The sequence below is a fragment of the Mobula hypostoma genome, chromosome 6 (genome assembly GCF_963921235.1).
Source record: "Mobula hypostoma chromosome 6, sMobHyp1.1, whole genome shotgun sequence".
NCBI lineage: Eukaryota > Metazoa > Chordata > Chondrichthyes > Myliobatiformes > Myliobatidae > Mobula > Mobula hypostoma.
Window position 1 is genome coordinate 117,791,730 of NC_086102.1, and position 18,185 is coordinate 117,809,914.

Consider the following 18,185-nt stretch of genomic DNA (forward strand, 5'->3'; position numbering starts at 1 on the left):
AAAATTCAGAAGAAATAGACTGATTGACTCCTGCTCCTCTCTGCATTTATTTTATTTAGAGACACAGCATGGAATAGGCCCTTCTGCTCCAGGGAGATGCACCACCCAGTGACCCGCCTATTTAGCACTCGCCTAATCAGAGGCCAATTTACAATGAACAATTAACCCACTAACCAGCATGCCCTTGGACTGTCAGAGGAAACTGGAGAACCACACACGGCTCAGGGGGAGAACGTATGAATTCCTCACAGACAGCGCCGGACATGAATTCCGAATTCCGGAATGCTCCAAGCTGTAGTCGCATTGCGCTGACCACTACACCACCGTGGCGCCGTTATGTGTATTTTCTACTGTCTTGTGGACCATCTGCAAGTGGGATATGGTACATCTGATTAGCAGGTTGGGCCATTGCACTCAGCGTGGCACACCAGTAGTTACCGGACTGAGTAAGGACAGCACTTTCCCTCCTCTGAAGGGAAACAGATAACTATAATTCATTGGTTTCACGGTTACAAATACTGGGACCAATTTAAGACTCTATTTTGATATTGCGGTCAAACTCCCCAGCTGCAATGATAGCTGTCCAGTCTTTTCCCTATGCTTCTATGAACTAAACCACTTTACCAACAAATGACCAACGCATATACCAATGCATGCCCAAAATAAACACCAATCTGAATCAAAAGCTGGCTCATTTGTATAATTCCATCTTCTGTACTCATGGGCTCTCAGCCGATGCACTGGAGGGCCTGGGAGACATTGGTTTCCTGAAGTGATGCTTGACTTGGTGACTATCCACTGATTTAGGAGGAATGGACTTGATATCTGCGGATTTCCTGGTAGTGCCTCATGCTTTAAGTGTCAAATTCTTTGAATTGATGCCATAAACCCACTCCTGTTGTCTGTATTGGCTCTCAGGGTTCAAAGGCGCATTTCACAGTTGAAAATACATCATCTGGTTAAGTGACCCAGTTTTTTTACACATGTTGACATGACTATTCATCATGAGAATTCCTGACGTTTCAGCCAGCGGTTAAACAGAGGGGCAGAGAAGTAATAGTGGAGAAGAGAATTGTCCCTCGGACTCGGAAGGAATGGATGTCCTGGACTTCTTACTTTTCAATCTTTTTAATTTCTTACGTTCATGTAAATCCTGTCATTATTCATCTGTAAGATAAGAAGAGTACACACTCAGATGCCATTTGATTAGGTACCACTGTACACCTACTCATTAATGCAAATATCTAATCAGCCAATCATGAGGCAGCAACACAATGTACAAAAGCATGCAGACGTGGTCAAGAGGTTCAGTTGCTGTTCAGACCGAATGTCAGAATGGGGCTGCAATGTGAAGAAGTGAGGTCAGTGGAGAATGGTCAGACTGCTTGAAGGTGTCAGTAAGTCAAATTATCATGTGTTAAAACAGTGGTGTGCAGCAGAGCACCTCTGAACACACAACACATTGAGCTCTGAAGTGGGTAGGCTACAGCAGCAGAAAACCACGACAATACACTCAGTGGCCACTTTTTTGGGTATGGGAGGTACCTTATCTAGTGGTTACTAAATGTAGGTTTCGTATGCGCTGCATGTGACAGGGCTGTTCCACTTCTGCTCAGTTGGTCAGATAGTGGGTTCACCGAGATACTTTCTCAGTGATGAGGTGAAAGGCCTGGGCACTTTTCAATGGTGGGGAAGTAGATGTGAGTGGAACCAGGGTGAGTGAGAGAGAGAGAGAAGAGGGCTGGGGGAGACAGAGAGGGTAGACATGACAGTAACAAGGAAAGGCACTCAAGGGAAGAGGGAAGTAAAAGGGAAAAAAGTAAGAGGAACAGAAAGAAAGGTAGCCGGGACAGAGTGCAGAGAAAACGTACATGGATGCTGCTGGGACTTGACCTGAGTTTACAGGGAAAGGCTGAATAGGTTAGGAACTTATTCCCTGGAGTGTTTGAGAATGAGGGGAGATTTGACAGAGGTATACAAAATTACGAGGAGTATAAACAGAGTAAATGCAAGCAGACTTTTTCCACTGAGGCTGGGTGGGACTACAACTAGAGGTCATGGGTTAAGGGTGAAAGGTGAAAGGTATAAGGGGAACATGGAAACTTCTTCACTCTGAGGGTTGTGAGTGCGGAACAAGCTGCCAGCACAAGTGGAATATGCAAGCTTGATTTCAATGTTTAAGAGAAGTTTGGATAGGTATATGGATGGCAGGGGTTTAAGAGGACTACTGTCCCAGTACAGATCGAAGGGAGTAAGCCGATTAAATGGTTTGGCATGGAATAGATCAGCCAATCAGAGAACTGCCAGACTGTTTCAAGCTGGCAGGAAGGTGACAGTAACCAATAACCACAGTTACAACAGTAGTGTGCAGAAAAGCATCCCTGAATGCACAACACATTGAAACTTGAAGTGGATGAGCTTCAGTAGCAGGAGACCATGAACGTACAGAAACACCTTCAGTGGCCATAGAAGGTACCAAATAAAGTGGCCACTGACTGTATGCTTGTAGCATTAGTGGGGTTTATACCCTGTGAGCTAATCCATGTCTTGTGACCATGTGAAAAGGGGTCATTGATAGCCCAGTTAAGATGAATTGAGTTGACCAACTATCTCCTCTAACCCTGTCATTTCTTTTAAGAGAAGAGCCATGTTGGCCAATTATCAAATAAAATCTGGGCAAAAGGTGAAGATAAAACAAAAATCAGGAGATGCTGAAAATCAGAAATAAAACTGGAAAATGCTGGAAGCGCTCAGCAGATCAGGCAGCATCTGAAGAGAGAATAATGGAGTTACAGATTAAGGTAAAAAAAACTTAATTGTAGAAGTCCTGAACCTGAAACAGTGACCTCTTGTTCTCCTCCCACATATGTAAAAGGCATTGGTGATAGAGTATAGAGTGAGGAAGGGGTTGATTTTGATCTCCGTCCACTGTTTCCTCTTTGAATAGTTGAAATGGTGGTTGAGGGGGAAAGTGTCTCTTGCAGTCCCACATAGCAGCTGCGGTAACTGGAGCTGCTTGTGATCTGCTCTTTAAATTCCCCAAGGTGACGAGTTTCACTTTTGGTCACCAGTGTGAAATGCCTGTACACGGATACTGGCCAATGTTTTCCCGTCTAGCAAAATCATAATTTACTAAAAATCTAGTCACTTATTTAATTACTTGAAGAGGATACAGAGAGCAGTGGCCTTAGCCAGTTCCATCATGCATCCATCTTTCCCCAGCGTTGAGGATCTGTCCAGGAAGCAATGTCTCAGGAAATCCATAGACCAGTGGTGGCCAACCTTTTACTTTCCATGCGTCAATTTCTTCACGCACCAGTTCAGATGCGATTTTTTCACGCACGAGTTCTATATTAACATACTTTTACAAGAATTGAATGGGGTACAAGATTTGTAAGGCGCATCTGAACTTGTGAGTGAAAAAATTGATTCATGGAATGTAAAAGTTTGGCCACCCCTGCCATAGACCATAAGATATAGGAGTAGAATTAGGCCATTTGGCCCATCAAGTATGCTCCACCAGTCCATCATGACTGATCCATTACCCTCTCAAACCCATTCTACTGCCGCCTTGTGGTAATCTTTCACACCCTGACTTATCAGGAACCTATCAATTGCCACCTTAAGTACACCCAATAACCTGGTCTCCACAGCAGCCTGTGGCAATGAATTCCAAAGATTCACCACCCTCTGGGTACAGAAATCCCTCATCATCTTTGTTCTAAATGGATGTTCCTCTATTCTGAGGTTATGCTCCCTGGTCCTAGACTCGCCCACTATAGGAAACCTCCTCTCCACATCCACTTTATCTAGCCTTTCAACATTTGAAAGATTTCAATGAGATCCCCCCCCCCCTCCATTCTCTTAAATTGCAATGAGTAAAGGTCCAGAGCATCGATCACTCCTCATACGATAACTCTCCATTCCTGGAATCATTCTTGTGAAACTCTTCTTAACCCTCTCCAACATCAGCCCATCCTTTCTTAGATAAGGGGGCTGAAGCTGCTCACAATACTCCAAGTGAGGCCTCACCAGTGCCTCAGAAAGCCTCAGCATTATATCCTTGCTTTTATATTCTAGTCCTCTCAAAATGAATGCTAACATTGCATTTGCTTTCCTTACCACCAACTCATCCTGCAAGTTAACTTTTTAAGGAATCCTGCACAAGGTCTACCAAGTCCCTTTGCATCTTGGGTTTTTGAATTTCCTGCCTGTTTAGAAAATAGGGTATGCTTTTATTCCTTCTACCAAAGTGTGTGACCATACACTTCCTGACACTGTATCCCACCTGCCACTTTTTGTTCATTCTCCTAATGTCTAAGTCCTTCTGTAGCCTGCCTGCTTCCTCAATCCTACCTTCCTCTCCACCTATCTTCACATCGTCCACAAACTTAGCCAGAAAGCCATCAATTCAGTCATCCAAATTATTGGCATAAAATTTAGAGAGAAGTGGTCCCAACATGACCCCTGCAGAACATCACTAGTCACTGGCAGCCAATCAGAAAAGGCTTCCTTTACTTCCATACTTCACCTCCTGCCAATGAGCCACGCTGTATCCATGCAAGTATCTTTCCTGTAATACCCTGGGTTCTTGCCTTGTTTAGCAGCCTCATGTGCAGTACCTTGTTAAAACCTTCTGAAAATCCAAGTACATGACATCCACTGATTTCCCCTTTGTCTAGACTGCTTGTTATTTCCTCAAAGAATTCCAACAGATTTGTCAGGCAAGACTTTTCCTTAAGGCAGCCATGTTGACTTTGGCCTATTTTACCATGTGTCTTCAAGTACCTGAAACCACACCCTTAACAATCAACTCCAACATCTTCCCAACAGAGGTCAGACTAATTGGCTTATAATTTCCTTTCTTTTGCCTCTCTTACTACTTGAAGACTGGAGTGATATTCCAGTCCTCCGGAAACTTTCCAGAATCTAGAGATTATTGAAAGATCATTACTAATGCCGCCACAATCTCTTCAACCACCTCTTTCAGAACACTGGGGTGGAGTCCATCTGGTCCAGATGACTTTTTAAAGTTAAAGTCTGTCCCGAGCCTTATGGCCCATCAGGCCGGTGCTTATGCCAGTTTCTGTGGTGTGAAGCGACTGAGATTCCCACCCCCCCGGGATAGGACGCCAGTCTATCGCGAGGTTAACCCCTAGCATTTGCTGGTACCCATTTTCAGCTGGGTGGACTGGAGCAGTGTGTAGTTAAGTGCCTTGCTCAAAGACCCAACATGCTTGAACCCACAACCTTCAGATCGTGAGCCCAACGCCCTAACCACTTGGCCATGCGCCACATGTCCACCTACCTTCAAATCTTTCAGTTTTTAAAGCACCTTCTCCCTAGAAAATGCAATTTTCTCAATTCTGCCCCCTGACACTCTTGAACATCCCACATACTGCTAGTGTCTTCCACTGTGGAGGTTTACATCCATTATTAGAGGGTCCCGCTATCCGGGCCGTGCCCTCTTCTTGATGCCACCATCAGGCTGGAGGTACAGGAGCCTGAAGACTCGCACTTCAAAGTTCAGCAATAGCTTCTTCCCCACTGCAATCGGGTTCCGAAAAGCATTAGCACCCCCGGGTCTATTACTCTTCCTGTCTCTCTGTTTTCACTAATGTATTTCTGTTTATTTTGTTTATATTTGCACACATAAGTTATACTGTATATGTAATTTATGTTCATTTAAGTTTACATTAACTTGTGTTTGACATGTTTGTAATGTACTATACTGCAAAATGTTAATTTTCATGGCATTTTCACCTGCCGTGCACCTAGTGGCCACTTTATTAGGTACATCTGTACACCTGCTTGTTAATGCAAATATCTGATCAGCTAATCACGTGGCAGCAACTCAATAAATAAAAGCTGCAGACATGGTCAAGTTTCAGTTGTCATTCAGACCAAACACCAGAATGGGGGAAGAAATGTGAGCTTGGTGATTTTAACCATGGTGCGATTGTTGGTACCACACAGGGTGGCTTGAGTATCTCAGAAACCGCTGATCTCCTGGGATTTTTTATGCGCAACGTTCTCTGGGGTTTATAGAGAATGGTGCGAACAACCAAATACGTCTGGTGAGCAGCAATTCTGCGGTTGAAAATGCGTTGTTGAGAGAGGTTAGAGGAAGATGGTTAGACTGCTTCAAGCTGACAGGAAGGTGGCAACATCTCAAGTAACCATCTGTTACAAACTTGTGTAGATAAGCATCTCTGAACACACAACACATCGAACCTTGAACTGGATAGGCTACAGCAGCAGAAGGACTCAATTCTCTACCGAATCAAGTGGCCTCTGAAAGTGATTGTGATTGTGATAGGTTAGGGACAGCAGAACCTTTCATGGGCGTGTTTACTGAAGGTGAAATGTGAAGGAGCCCACCAAGAGAGCACACACAAGTGCTGAGGTAGCAGAGGTGAGGTGAGTGTAAAGGTTTCAGCAGCAGCGGCAGTGGGGGAGGTGGGCAAGGCTGTAGATCTAGGAATGGATTGTCCTGGGGATGGGGTGGGGGAAGCATTGGATTTAATTTCTGGACAAACGTGCCAACTGTTGGACAATGTCTCCAGACCAGAAATGCTGAAGATGGAAGGAAGTGGCTTTGGCATTGTTAATTCCTCACCTACATTCTGTGGCACCATGTTCCGCATGTTTGCTGACTACGCAAGGATTACTTGAATATGAGAACTTTTACTAGGGTTATGTGAAATTATAAATAATTGGAAGCAGACACAGGAGTGGAGCACAGTGCTGCCTAATCCTTACTCCATTCAGTACGAATGGCCAGTCCCAAGCCTCCCCCTCAGACTGAGCAGCCTTTGGCTCTTTGAGACAATGAATTGCAAAGGTCTGCAATGTTCCCTGGAAGGAAATTGTGCTGAGATGTGACAAGTCAGTTTGTCTTTATGAAGGAAACATCATGCTTAACAAACCCAGATTTTTTTTGAATACAAGAGATTCTGTAGATGCTGGAAATCCAGAGAAACACACACAAAATACTGGAGAAAAATACTCAACAAATCAGGCAGCATCTACAGGAGAGGAATAAAGAATTAGTGCTTTGGGCTGAGATTTCCCCTCACGTTTTTTAACGATGCATCATGTCAGACAGATATTTCTTATCATAGAACCCTGTTGACTGCTTGAAAGGACTTAAATGCTCTGAAGAGCTGACCGTTCATCAGAATCACACAATATTTTACAGAACTTCCTGCAGATTACCAAAGCTCATATTGAAAGCATTGGTGCAAGAATCAATTGATGTGAGACAGAGGTTGGTGACTGTGGTTTCAGACATACCGGGGAGGGAAAAAAAATTGGCTGGTGAAGAACTGCTGTCAGATTTAAGCAACTGGTAACACTTAGCCCCACACTTCCTTGATTACGTACCTTGTACTTGCAGTACACCACTGTAATGGATAAGCCATATAGGAAGAGCAGCATAGCAAGGGTGGTGAGAATCACAGTTAGCAGCAACCAGTAGCCATTCTCTTCCTCTGAAAGGGAAGAATCCTCAGATTAACCCCATGGACATTAAAATCCAGAGAACAGCCAATGTGAAGGTACAAGAACTATTCATTATGACGTTTGTGTAAATTGGACCAGGGTTAGAATGAGTACACAGAACTTTGTCTCAAAAAGCAATGAGTCTGAATGGAAAGATATAGTGCAGTGCATATATAGTGGTTAGCGCAATCACTTGAAGCACCAGCGATCACCAATCGGGGTTCAATTCCTGCCACGGTCTGTTAGAGGTTTGAATGTTGTAGACTGAGGTTGTTTACAAGAAGGGTCAGAGCCGTCTCTATTTCCTGAGGAGACTGAGGTCCTTTAACATCTGTCGGACGATGCTGAGGATGTTCTACGAGTCTGTGGTGGCCAGTGCTATCATGTTTGCTGTTGTGTGCTGGGGCAGCAGGCTGAGGGTAGCAGACACCAACAGAATCAACAAACTCATTCGTAAGGCCAGTGATGTTGTTGGGATGGAACTGGACTCTCCGACGGTGGTGTCTGAAAAGAGGATGCTGTCCAAGTTGCATGCCATCTTGGACAATGTCTCCCATCTACTACATAATGTACTGGGTGGGCACAGGAGTACATTCAGCCAGAGACTCACTCCACCGAGATGCAGCACTGAGCGTCATAGGAAGTCATTCCTGCCTGTGACCATCAAACTTTACAACTCCTCCCTTGGAGGGTCAGACACCCTGAGCCAATAGGCTGGTCCTGGACTTATTTCCTGGCATAATTTACATATTACTATTTAATTATTTATGGTGCAACTGTAACGAAAACCAATTTCCCCCGGGATTAATAAAGTATGACTATGACTATGTTCCCTCCACCACCATGTCGGCTTCCTCCAGGTTCTCTGGTTCCCTCCTACTTTCCAATGACCTACAGCTAGGGTTAGAGTTCGAGTTAGTTAGAATTAGAGTTAGAGTTAGTTAGGGTTAGAGAGCTGTGAGAGTGCTACGCATGCGTTGGAAGCATGGGGTCGTGGAGACACGTGCAGGCCTCCCCCAGCATAATCCTCGTTGATTTTATTTGATGCAGACGATGCATTTTACTGTAAGTTTCAGTGTTCATGTGGAAAATAAAGCTAATGTGTATCTTAGTGCATCTATCTGTGAACATGGTGCAGTGTCTGAGTGAAAGTGATGGATCAATGACTGGTGAGTAGGTGAGTCTGTGAAAAGATTAAGGTTAGTTTTATTTGTCCAGGTACACCATGCAGTGATATGTAATGACCATCAAAGTCCTAGGATTGTGCTGGGCAGTCCACAAGTGTTGTCACACTTCCAGCAGCAATGTAGCATGCCCACAACTTACTAACCCATATGTCTTTGGAATGTGAGACAACTGGAGCACCCAGAGGAAATCCACACGGTCACAGGGAGAACATGCAAACTCCTTGCAGGCAGCAGTGGGAAATGAAATCTGATTGTGATTCATGGTACTGTGAAGCGTTACACTCTTGGGGCCGAGTGAGAGTCTGACATGCTGCACTGAGTCAGTGGGAGGGATGTTGGATAACAATGTCCATGTGTGAACTGATCTGATCAGTGGATCTCTGTGAATGGCTGGAGACTTCCGCGAAGCCGGGCCCACCGGGAGAAGGAAGGGTGCCCATGCTTGCGAGCTGAGGTAAATGGGTAACAATGTCCCAGAGCAAAGGTGGCAAGTCGGATGGGAGGCAGTCTCTGTGAAAAGCTGAATGGACAACAGTGACTGAGAAGAGAGGAGATTAGATGAGGACTTGCTGTGTGAGTAGGACAGGGTGCTCAATGGCAAACTGAGTTCAAAATGGTAGCTTGTTGGAGGGGTACCATTTTTGTTTCGAAATCGTGGGAAGTTTCTGTGGAAGAATGAGGAGTTTGATGAGGGATGTTCTCTGTGTAAAGGATATTGGTTCAACACTGCTCAGTCCTTGTGATAGCTTGTGCTGTTGGATTGAGAAGAGTATGGCAGTGACAGAGGAATGCTGTTCTATGCTGTAAACGGTGAGGAGTCGTGAGGTCAGTATGCATTTTAAGGTTGTGGATGGTGCATGCTCTCTGTGAAGTGAACTGATAGGGAGGTAGATCAGAGATGTGTCAGCGCGAGAGGGAGATGACGAAGGAGCTGATTTAAACCATATAGTCTCTCAAACCTGCTCCATCATTTAGTAGAATGATTCTCAGTGTAGAATCATTTCTCCCCAGTGGACCCCATGCACTTTCATCCTGTAAGGATAGGCAACAATGTCTCTGCCATGATTCCTCTAAACAATGGTGCACCACAAGTTTGCATCTACAGCCCCTACTCTGCTCCCTGTACATTCATGACTGTGTGGCCAGATTCTCCAACACTGTCTCACTACACCTACAAGTTTGCAGATGATACCACCGTTGGGGGCCTTATCTCAAATAATGATGAGTCAGTACAGGAGGAGATAGAGAGCTTAGTGACATGATGTCATGGCAACATGCTTTCCGTCATTGTAAACAAAACAAATGAACTGGCCATTGACTTCAGAAAGGGGGCGGTGGAGATCATAAATATAAAGTCTACAGAGAAATCGAGAGCAACACACACAAAATGCTGGAGGAACTCAGCAGGTCAGGCAGTATCTATGGAAATGAATAAGCAGTCGACATTTCAGGCTGTGACCTTATTCAGGATTGAGAAGGAAGGGGGAGGATGACAGAATAAAAAAGTGGGGGGGGGCGGGAGGGTTAGGACAGCTAGTTAGAAGGCGATAGGTGAAGCCAGGTGGGTGGGAAAGGTCAAGGGCCGGAGAAGAAGGAATCTAACTGGAGGGGAGAATGGACCATAGGCTAAAGGGAAAGAGGAGGGGATCCAGGGGGAAGTGGTGGTCAGGTGACAAGAGATATAAGGTCAGAGTGGGGAAATAGAGTGGGGTAGGGAGAGGGAATTTTTTTTTTACCAGAAGGAGAAATCGATATTCATGCTGTCAGCTTTGAGACTACCCAGACAGAATATAGGTGTTGTTCCTCCACCCTGAGGGTGGCCTCCTCTTGGCACAAGAGGAGGCCATGGACCAACATGTCGGAATGGGAATTAAAATGTTTGGCCACCGGGAAGTTCTGCTTGTGGTGATGGAGAAGAAATACTTGACAAGATGGTCCCCCAATTTACAATTGATGACCCCAGCGGATTCACAGGCGAAGGGTTGCCTCGGCTGGAAAGACTATTTGGTGCCCTGAATGGAGGTGAATGGGCAGGTGTAGCACTTTGGCTGCTTGCAGGGATAAGTGCCGGGAGGGAGATTAGTGGGGAGGGATGAATGGACAAGGGAATTGAAGAGGAAGTGATCCCCCATGGAAAGTAGAGATGGGTGGGATGGTACGGATATGTTCGGAGGTAGGATCCCTTTGGAGATGGTGGAAGTTGCAGAGGTGGATGTGTTGGATATGGAGGCTGACTGGGTGGTAGGTAAGGACAAGAGGAATTCTCACTATTAAGGTGGCGGGAAGATGGGATGAGCGCAGGTGTTGGAGAAATGGGGATGAGGGTGAATGCAGCATCAATAATGGAGGGAGAGAGACCCCATTCTTTGAAGGAGGATGACACCTCTGATGTCCTGGAATGGGAAGCCTTTGAAGAAGGAGGACATTGTGTCCTGGAATGGAGAACCCATGCTCTCATCTACATCAATGGTGTTGAGGTTAAGAGGGTTGAGAGCTTCAGGTTCCCTGCAGTGGACACAAGAGTCTGTCCCAGTCCCAACAACTTTGATGTCACAGTCAATAAAGCTCACCAACACCTCTACTTCCTTAGGAGGCTAAAGAAATTTGGCATCTCCTTGTTAACTGTTACCATTTTGTTTATCTATGTACCATCGAAAGTATTGTGTGTGGATGCATAACAGCTTGGTGTAGCAATGGATCTGCATGTGACTGCAAGAAACTGGAGAGAGTTGTGGACATAGCTCTGCACATCAAAGGAGTTAGCCTCCCCTCCATGGAGTCTGCCTACACTGTACTTGCTGTATCAGCAAAGCAGCCCACCCACCCCTGCCGTACCGTCTTCTCCCCTCTCCCTTTGGGCAGACGATGCAAAAGCTTGAAACTACCACCAGGCTCAAGGACAGCTTCTAGCCTACTGTTATCGATCTCTTGAACACACCACTAGTATGATAAGATGGACTCTTGGCCTCACAATTTATTTTGCTGTGATCTGGCTCTTTATTGTTTACATGCACTGAACTTTTTCTGTAGCTTTTATGCTTAATTCTGCATTGTTATTGTTTTACCTTGTTCTACCTCAATGCATTGTGTAATGATTTGATCTGTATGAACAGCGTGCAAGACAAGCTTTTCACTGTACCTTGGTACATTTACAATGACAAACCAATACCAGTTCCATTTATAACACCACCATGGACAGTCCTGATCTCAAATGAGAAAGGGTGAGGGTTGGGGATGGAGCTGGCCACCCCAGCCTGTAAAAACCCAGAGCTGCAGAAACACCAACAGAAGCTCCAAAGTCCTTATCCTCGGGGGAGGATTAGCAAGATGTTTTTTTTTTGCCCACAGAATTGTTGCTCACTGGATTTTTTTTTGTTTTTTGCACCATTCTCTTCATTCCCTAGACACTGTTGTGCAAGAAAATCTCAGGAGATCAGCTGTTTCTCAAAGCACCCTATCAGGCAACAACAAACTTTCTGCCATCAAAGTCATTGAGATCTGGAGAGGGGTGTCTGTAGTGTGGTCATCCTTATCTTATTCCTAAACTGCATCACTCATTGGGTTCTTCCAGGATATGGACTTGTCATACTGCTATGATGTTCTCCGTCATCTGAAGTGCTACTCCCCCGCGTCCCTTGCGTCCGATCACTCTAAGCTTAAGGGGTTGAGTCAGATAACACTCAGCTTACTGGAGATTAGAAGACTGGTGATTTCACTGAGGCAATGAATATTCTGGGAAGAAGTAGTTGAGTAGATAGATGGTGTAAAACTCAGACATAACTAACAGTGACAGAGGATGTAAACTTGCCTTTGATATTACCTTCAAGATCTACCACCACAAATACTGTGCAAGACAAAATGCAGGGAAACATCACCACCTGCAGTGTCTTTGCCAAAATGCATTCTGACTTGAAAGTAAATTAGCATTCTTTCATCTTAGGGTCTAGATCCTGGAATTCCTGTGCAGTAGCACTGTGGCAGCCCATATCCCGAAAAATCTTTCCAGTCCATGAACCTGTACAAATGCCTTTTTTAGTGGTGGATGGAGTTTACCCTGGAAAAGTGTGCAGTTGAATCTGAAGGCAGAATACAGGGTTAATGGCAAAATTCTTGGCAGTGTGGAGGAACAGAGGGATCTGCTATTTCCTCAAAGAATTCCAACAGATTTGTCAAGCAAATTTCCTCTTAAGGGAACCATGCTAACTTTGGGCTACTTTATCATGTGCCTCCAAATACTATAAAACCTCATCCTTATAACGCCTGTAGATTCCTAAAAGTTGTCATGCAAGTTGATAGACTCTAAAACTATAAGACCATAGACATAGGAGCAGAATTAAGCTATTTAGCCCATCAAGTCTGCTCTACCATTCCATTATGGCTGATTTATTATCCCTCTCAACCCCTTTCTCCCTTCTTCTCCCAGTAACCTTTGACACCCTGTCTAACCAAGAATCTATCAACCTCCACTTTAAATGTATTCAATGACTTGGCCTCCACAGCGGTCTGTGGCAATGAATTCCACAGATTCACCACCCTCCGGCTAAAGAAATTCCTCCTCATCTCTTTTCTAAATGGATATCCTTGTATTCTGAAGCTGTCCCCTCTGGTCCTTGACATACCTAAAATAGGAAACATCATCTCCACATCCACTCTATCCAGTCCTTTCAGCATTTGATAGGTTTCAATGAGTCCCCTTCATTCATCTAAACTCCAGAGAGTACAGGTTCAGAGTCATCAAACACTCCTCACACGTTAACACCCACTGACTCTCCTTTGTCTATCCTGCCTGTTATTTCCTCAAAGAATTCCAACAGATTTGTCAGGTAAGATTTCCCCTGAAGCTAAACCATGCTGGCTTTGGCCTACTTCATCATATGCCTCCAAGTAACCCGAAACGTCATCCTCCCCAACCCAAGCCTCCAAAATCTTCCCCACTACCTCATTACTAATGCTTCCACAATCTCTTCAACTACCTCTTTCAGATAGGGTTGTTAAGAAGGCATATGGTGTGTTGGTCTTCATTAGTCAGGGATTGGGTTCAAGAGTTGTGAGGTAATGTTGCATCTCTATTAAATCCTAATTAGACCATACGTAGAATATTATGCTCAGTTCTGGTTGCCTAGGAAGGATGTGGAAGCTTTAGAGAGGGTGCAGAGGATGCTGCCTGGATTAGAGAGCATGTCTTATGAAGATGGGTTGAGTACAGTTGTGATATTCCTTCCAAACTCTTGTATTCGGTGTCTCTAGCTTTAGACTTCCCTGTGCTGGGAAAAAAAAGACTGTAACTATTCACCATATATCTATGCATCTCATGATTTTGTATGTTTCTATATGGCCACTCCTCAGCTTCATGTACTCCAGGGAAACTGCTCTCAGTCTGTCAAATCTCTTCTTGTAGCTCAATCCCAGGAATATCCTTTCTGCACCCTTTCCAGCTTAATGACACCCTTCCCATAGCTGGGTACAAGAACTTCACATAGAGGTCTTGCCAATGTCTTGTACACCTGTAACAACTCTTGAGAAGATGTTAAGGATGAGCATTGCCAGGAATGTCCACCTCGCATTTGGCATGTCATCGAATACTTTGACAGACTTCTGCAGATGCACAGCAGAGAGCATCCTGACTGGTTACATCAGGGCCTGGTATGGAAATACCAATGCCCAGGAATGGAGACCCAGACACTGCCCAGTCCATCATAGGCAAAGCCCTCCCCACCACTGATCACTTCTACAAGGAGCACCAGAAGCAGCATCCATCATCGAGGATGCTTGGCATCCAGGCCACGCTCTCTTTGCACTGCCACCATCAGGAATGATGTGCAGGAGCCTTAGGTCCCGCACCACCAGCTTGGGGAACAGTTAAAACCCTCCTGAGCCAGCATGGATAACTGCACTCCACCTAAGCACTGGACTGATTCACTACCTAAGGACTTAATTTCAAAGACTCGTGTTCTCAGTATTTATTTATCTACCTACTACCTATTTGTTTGCTTATTTATTTGTATTTGCAGTCACTAGGATTGTGGATACAAAAGTCTGATAATTATGCTAAGAGCCACCTTTGCTAATGAGAGGAGACAGAGGCGAATGGTTAGACTGCTTCAAGCTGACAGGAAGGCAACAGTAACTCAAATAACCACATGTTACAACAGTGTTGTACAGAAGAACATCCCTAATCACACAATATGTTGGAACCTGAAATGGATGGGCTATAACAGCAGAAGCCCATGAATTACCCTCAGTGGCCACTTTATTAGGTACAGGACGTGGCCTCATATAACTACTACTGCTACGTCGACTCAGGCCTAGGGGGCCTGATCATATGAGAAGAAAACTAAAAACAGACTGCAGATTGTAGCGTTAGAATTACAGAGAAAGTGCAATGCAGATAGAAAGAAAAAGTCACACTAAGGTCGACTCACAGGTCAGAAGCTCAGCTTTATCATAGAAGATGTGTGTTCAGGAACCTTACCGCGGTGGGACAGAACCTATCCTTGAGACTGGTGGTTCATGTTTTCAAGTGTTTGCATCTTCTGCCTAATGGAAGAGGGGAGAAGAGGAAAAGACCAGTGCAGGAACAACCTTTGTTTGTGTTGTCTGCTTTCCTGAGGCTGCAGGCAGTTCAGACAGAGGCTGGTTTTAGAGATGCCTGTACTGGATTTTATCTCAGGAAGTGAAACTGAGCAGGTTGTGGAAGTGGTGGTGGTAGGGGAATATGTTGCTAACAGTCACTACAATTCTGTAAGTTTCAAGGTAGTTGGGGAAAGTTCTGTAAGTCAAGGTAGTTAATCTTCAAGTTAGTCCTAAATGATGGAAGGTTGTTTTCAACAATATGAGAGAACCCAGTGAAAGTAAATTGGAGCAGATGCTTGCAGGTAAAACAACCTCTGACAACTGGTGGTCTTTTAGAAGACAGTAGAAAGAGTTCAGGGTCAGCATCTTCTGTAAGGATGAAAGGTAAAGGTGGCAAAGGTTGTTGAAGTTTGTTACGAGAATACACATAAAATTAAGATGTTTGCTGGCCTGGGCTAGCATCAGTGGCATCAGCAGTTGGTCTGCCACCTGCCCTCAGGGGAAGGAGAGATAAGGAACAATGGAGCAGCGTCTGGAGATGTGTAATGAAGGGATGTGGGAGAGAGAGCTGTCTGGAGCGGCTCCCCCCCCCCCTTTGAACCCTGAACTGTTTGAAGTGATGGACAGGCGATACCCCAGCAGGGGGATAAAAAGGGACAGGTTCGCTAAGACAGACACACACGCCACCCGAGGTAACGAGACCCTGGAAGCGGTGCGCCTCTCACGAGTGGGTGAGAAGTGCCAGACAACGACAAGGGCGGAAAGGTATGATCAGCGGGAACCCGGTGTGTGTCCGCCCTTGCCTGGGTGCCGGGTTCACTGCAGAGGATCGACCGCATCTGGAGGAGGGGTCACAGTCGGTGACCTCAGGTGACATCACCAAGGACCCGCCCAAAAGTTGCTCGTGAGCAATCTCGCTGGTCTGTGAGTGAAGCCGTTCTGAATGATCAGTTGTTCCTATTCTATGTCTCTCTTCCCCCACCTTGTCCATCGCCATGGCAACGATTACTGCGAACTGGACTACTAACTGGACTGAACTTTGAGTCATTTTGAAATTGGTCATTTACCCCTAGACAACGATAGAGCTTGATTGATGCTGTTATCTTAATTCTGTGCACATGTGTGGTTATCATTGTTGAATTGTTGCATTTATTATCCTTTCGAATACTGTGTTGCTTGTTTCTTTAATAAAACTTTCTTAGTTCTAGTACTCCAGACTCCAACTGAGTGATCCATTTCTGCTGGTTTGGCAACCCAGTTACGGGGTACGTAACATAAGTGGGGTTCTCGTCCGCGATTTTGAACGCTAAATTTGGGACGGAGTAAATTGATTGGGTTAAAATTCCCGAAAGAAAGAAAAGACAAACAGCAGAAATGGAGGTTGAGGAATTTATAAAGGCGCCGACCTTGGAGGCATTAGAGGATGCCAGGAAATCGGAATTGATAGCTGTGGCCAAACGGTTGAATCTTGCTAAGGGGAAGTCGACAATGAGGAGAGAGGAGATACACAGAGCTATTGTAGAGCACTATGTATCTAAAGGTGTGTTTCCCCAAGGTGAGCTGGGGGAGGTGTCTATTGAAAAACCTGCTGGAGACGCGGTACAGGTACAGCTTGAAAAACTGAGACTCGAGCACGAGTTCCGGGTACGGCAGTTAGAACACGAAGAGAAGCAGTTAGAAAGGCAGGAGAGACAGTTAGAAAGGCAGGAGAGAGAGTTAGAAAGGCGGGAGAAAGAGAAAGAGGTAGAAAGGCAAGAGAGAGAAAGACAGTTGGAGAGAGAAGAGAGAGAGAGGGACAGACAGTTGGAGAGAGAAGAGAGAGAGAGGGACAGACAGTTGGAGAGAGAGGAGAGAGAGAGGGACAGACAGTTGGAGAGAGAGGAGAAACAGAGGGAAAGGGAATTCGAGTTGGAAAAGTTAAGGATAAGGGCCGAGCAGGGGCTCGTGCCGAACCAAGGTGGAGGGTTCCGGGCGACCCAGGAGGTTAGGCTGGTTCCCCCATTTGATGATACCGACGTGATGAGACCACACTTTGGTTGGAAGGACAACACCTTGTATTCCGTTCGGGTAACCTCCAACCTGACAGCATGAACATCAATTTTTCAAACTTCTGGTAATGGTCCCCACCCGACCCCCACCATTTCCCATCCCTTTTTCCCTCTCTCACCTTATCTCCTTGCCCATCCATCACTCCCACTTCCCTCTGGTGCTCCTTCCTCATTTTCCTTTCTTCCATGGTCTTCTGTTTCTTTCACCAATCAACTTCCCATCTCTCTAATTCATCCCTCTCCCTCCAGGTTTCACCCATCATCTGGTGTTTCTCTCTCCCCTCCCCCACATTTTAAATCTACTCCTCAGCTTTTTTTTTCTCCAGTCCTGCCGAAGGACTTTGGCTTGAAACGTCAACTGTACTTTTTTTCATTGATGCTGCCTGGCCTGCTGAGTTCCTCCAACATTTTGTGTGGGTTGCTCAGATTTCCAGCATCTACAGATTTTCTCTTGCTTGTCCCTTAAGGAATATAGAGAGTGCAGGAGAATATCTAAGAAAGAAATGAAAGCATAGAGGCCATGAAATATCCTTTGCAGGTAAGATTAGGGCAAATTCCAAGACATTCTATTATTGCATTAAGAGCAAGTGGGTACCTTGGGACAGATTGCATCCCTTTAGGGACCAAAGAGGGTGAGGGCAAGATATTCACCAAGAGGAATGTGGGAGAAAGTGATGTTGGGGAGGAATACATTGATCAAGGATCAAGAACCAACTTCATTTACCATAAATGTGATGCTGAGGCTTTATAAGACACTGGTGAGACCTCACCTTGAGTATTGTTGAACAGATTTGGGCTCCTCATCTAAGAAAAAATGTGCTGGCATTGGAGAGGGTCCAGAGAAGATTCACAAGGGTTATCATAGGAAGAATAT

General features: G+C 45.2%; 1 protein-coding gene across 1 annotated transcript in view; it reads right to left on the reverse strand.

Annotated features, from left to right (window-relative positions):
* Positions 1-843: 843 nt before the first annotated feature.
* LOC134348748 (T-cell-specific surface glycoprotein CD28-like) overlaps positions 844-18,185 on the reverse strand; it is a 35,113-nt gene continuing 17,771 nt past the window's right edge. Inside the window, exons 2-3 of the mRNA XM_063052550.1 lie at positions 7,387-7,493; positions 844-1,167 (exon numbers count right to left, since the gene is read on the reverse strand). Of these exons, the coding sequence (XP_062908620.1) occupies positions 1,129-1,167; positions 7,387-7,493 (146 nt within the window). The 3' untranslated portion in view covers positions 844-1,128. The remainder of the gene's footprint in view (positions 1,168-7,386; positions 7,494-18,185) is intronic.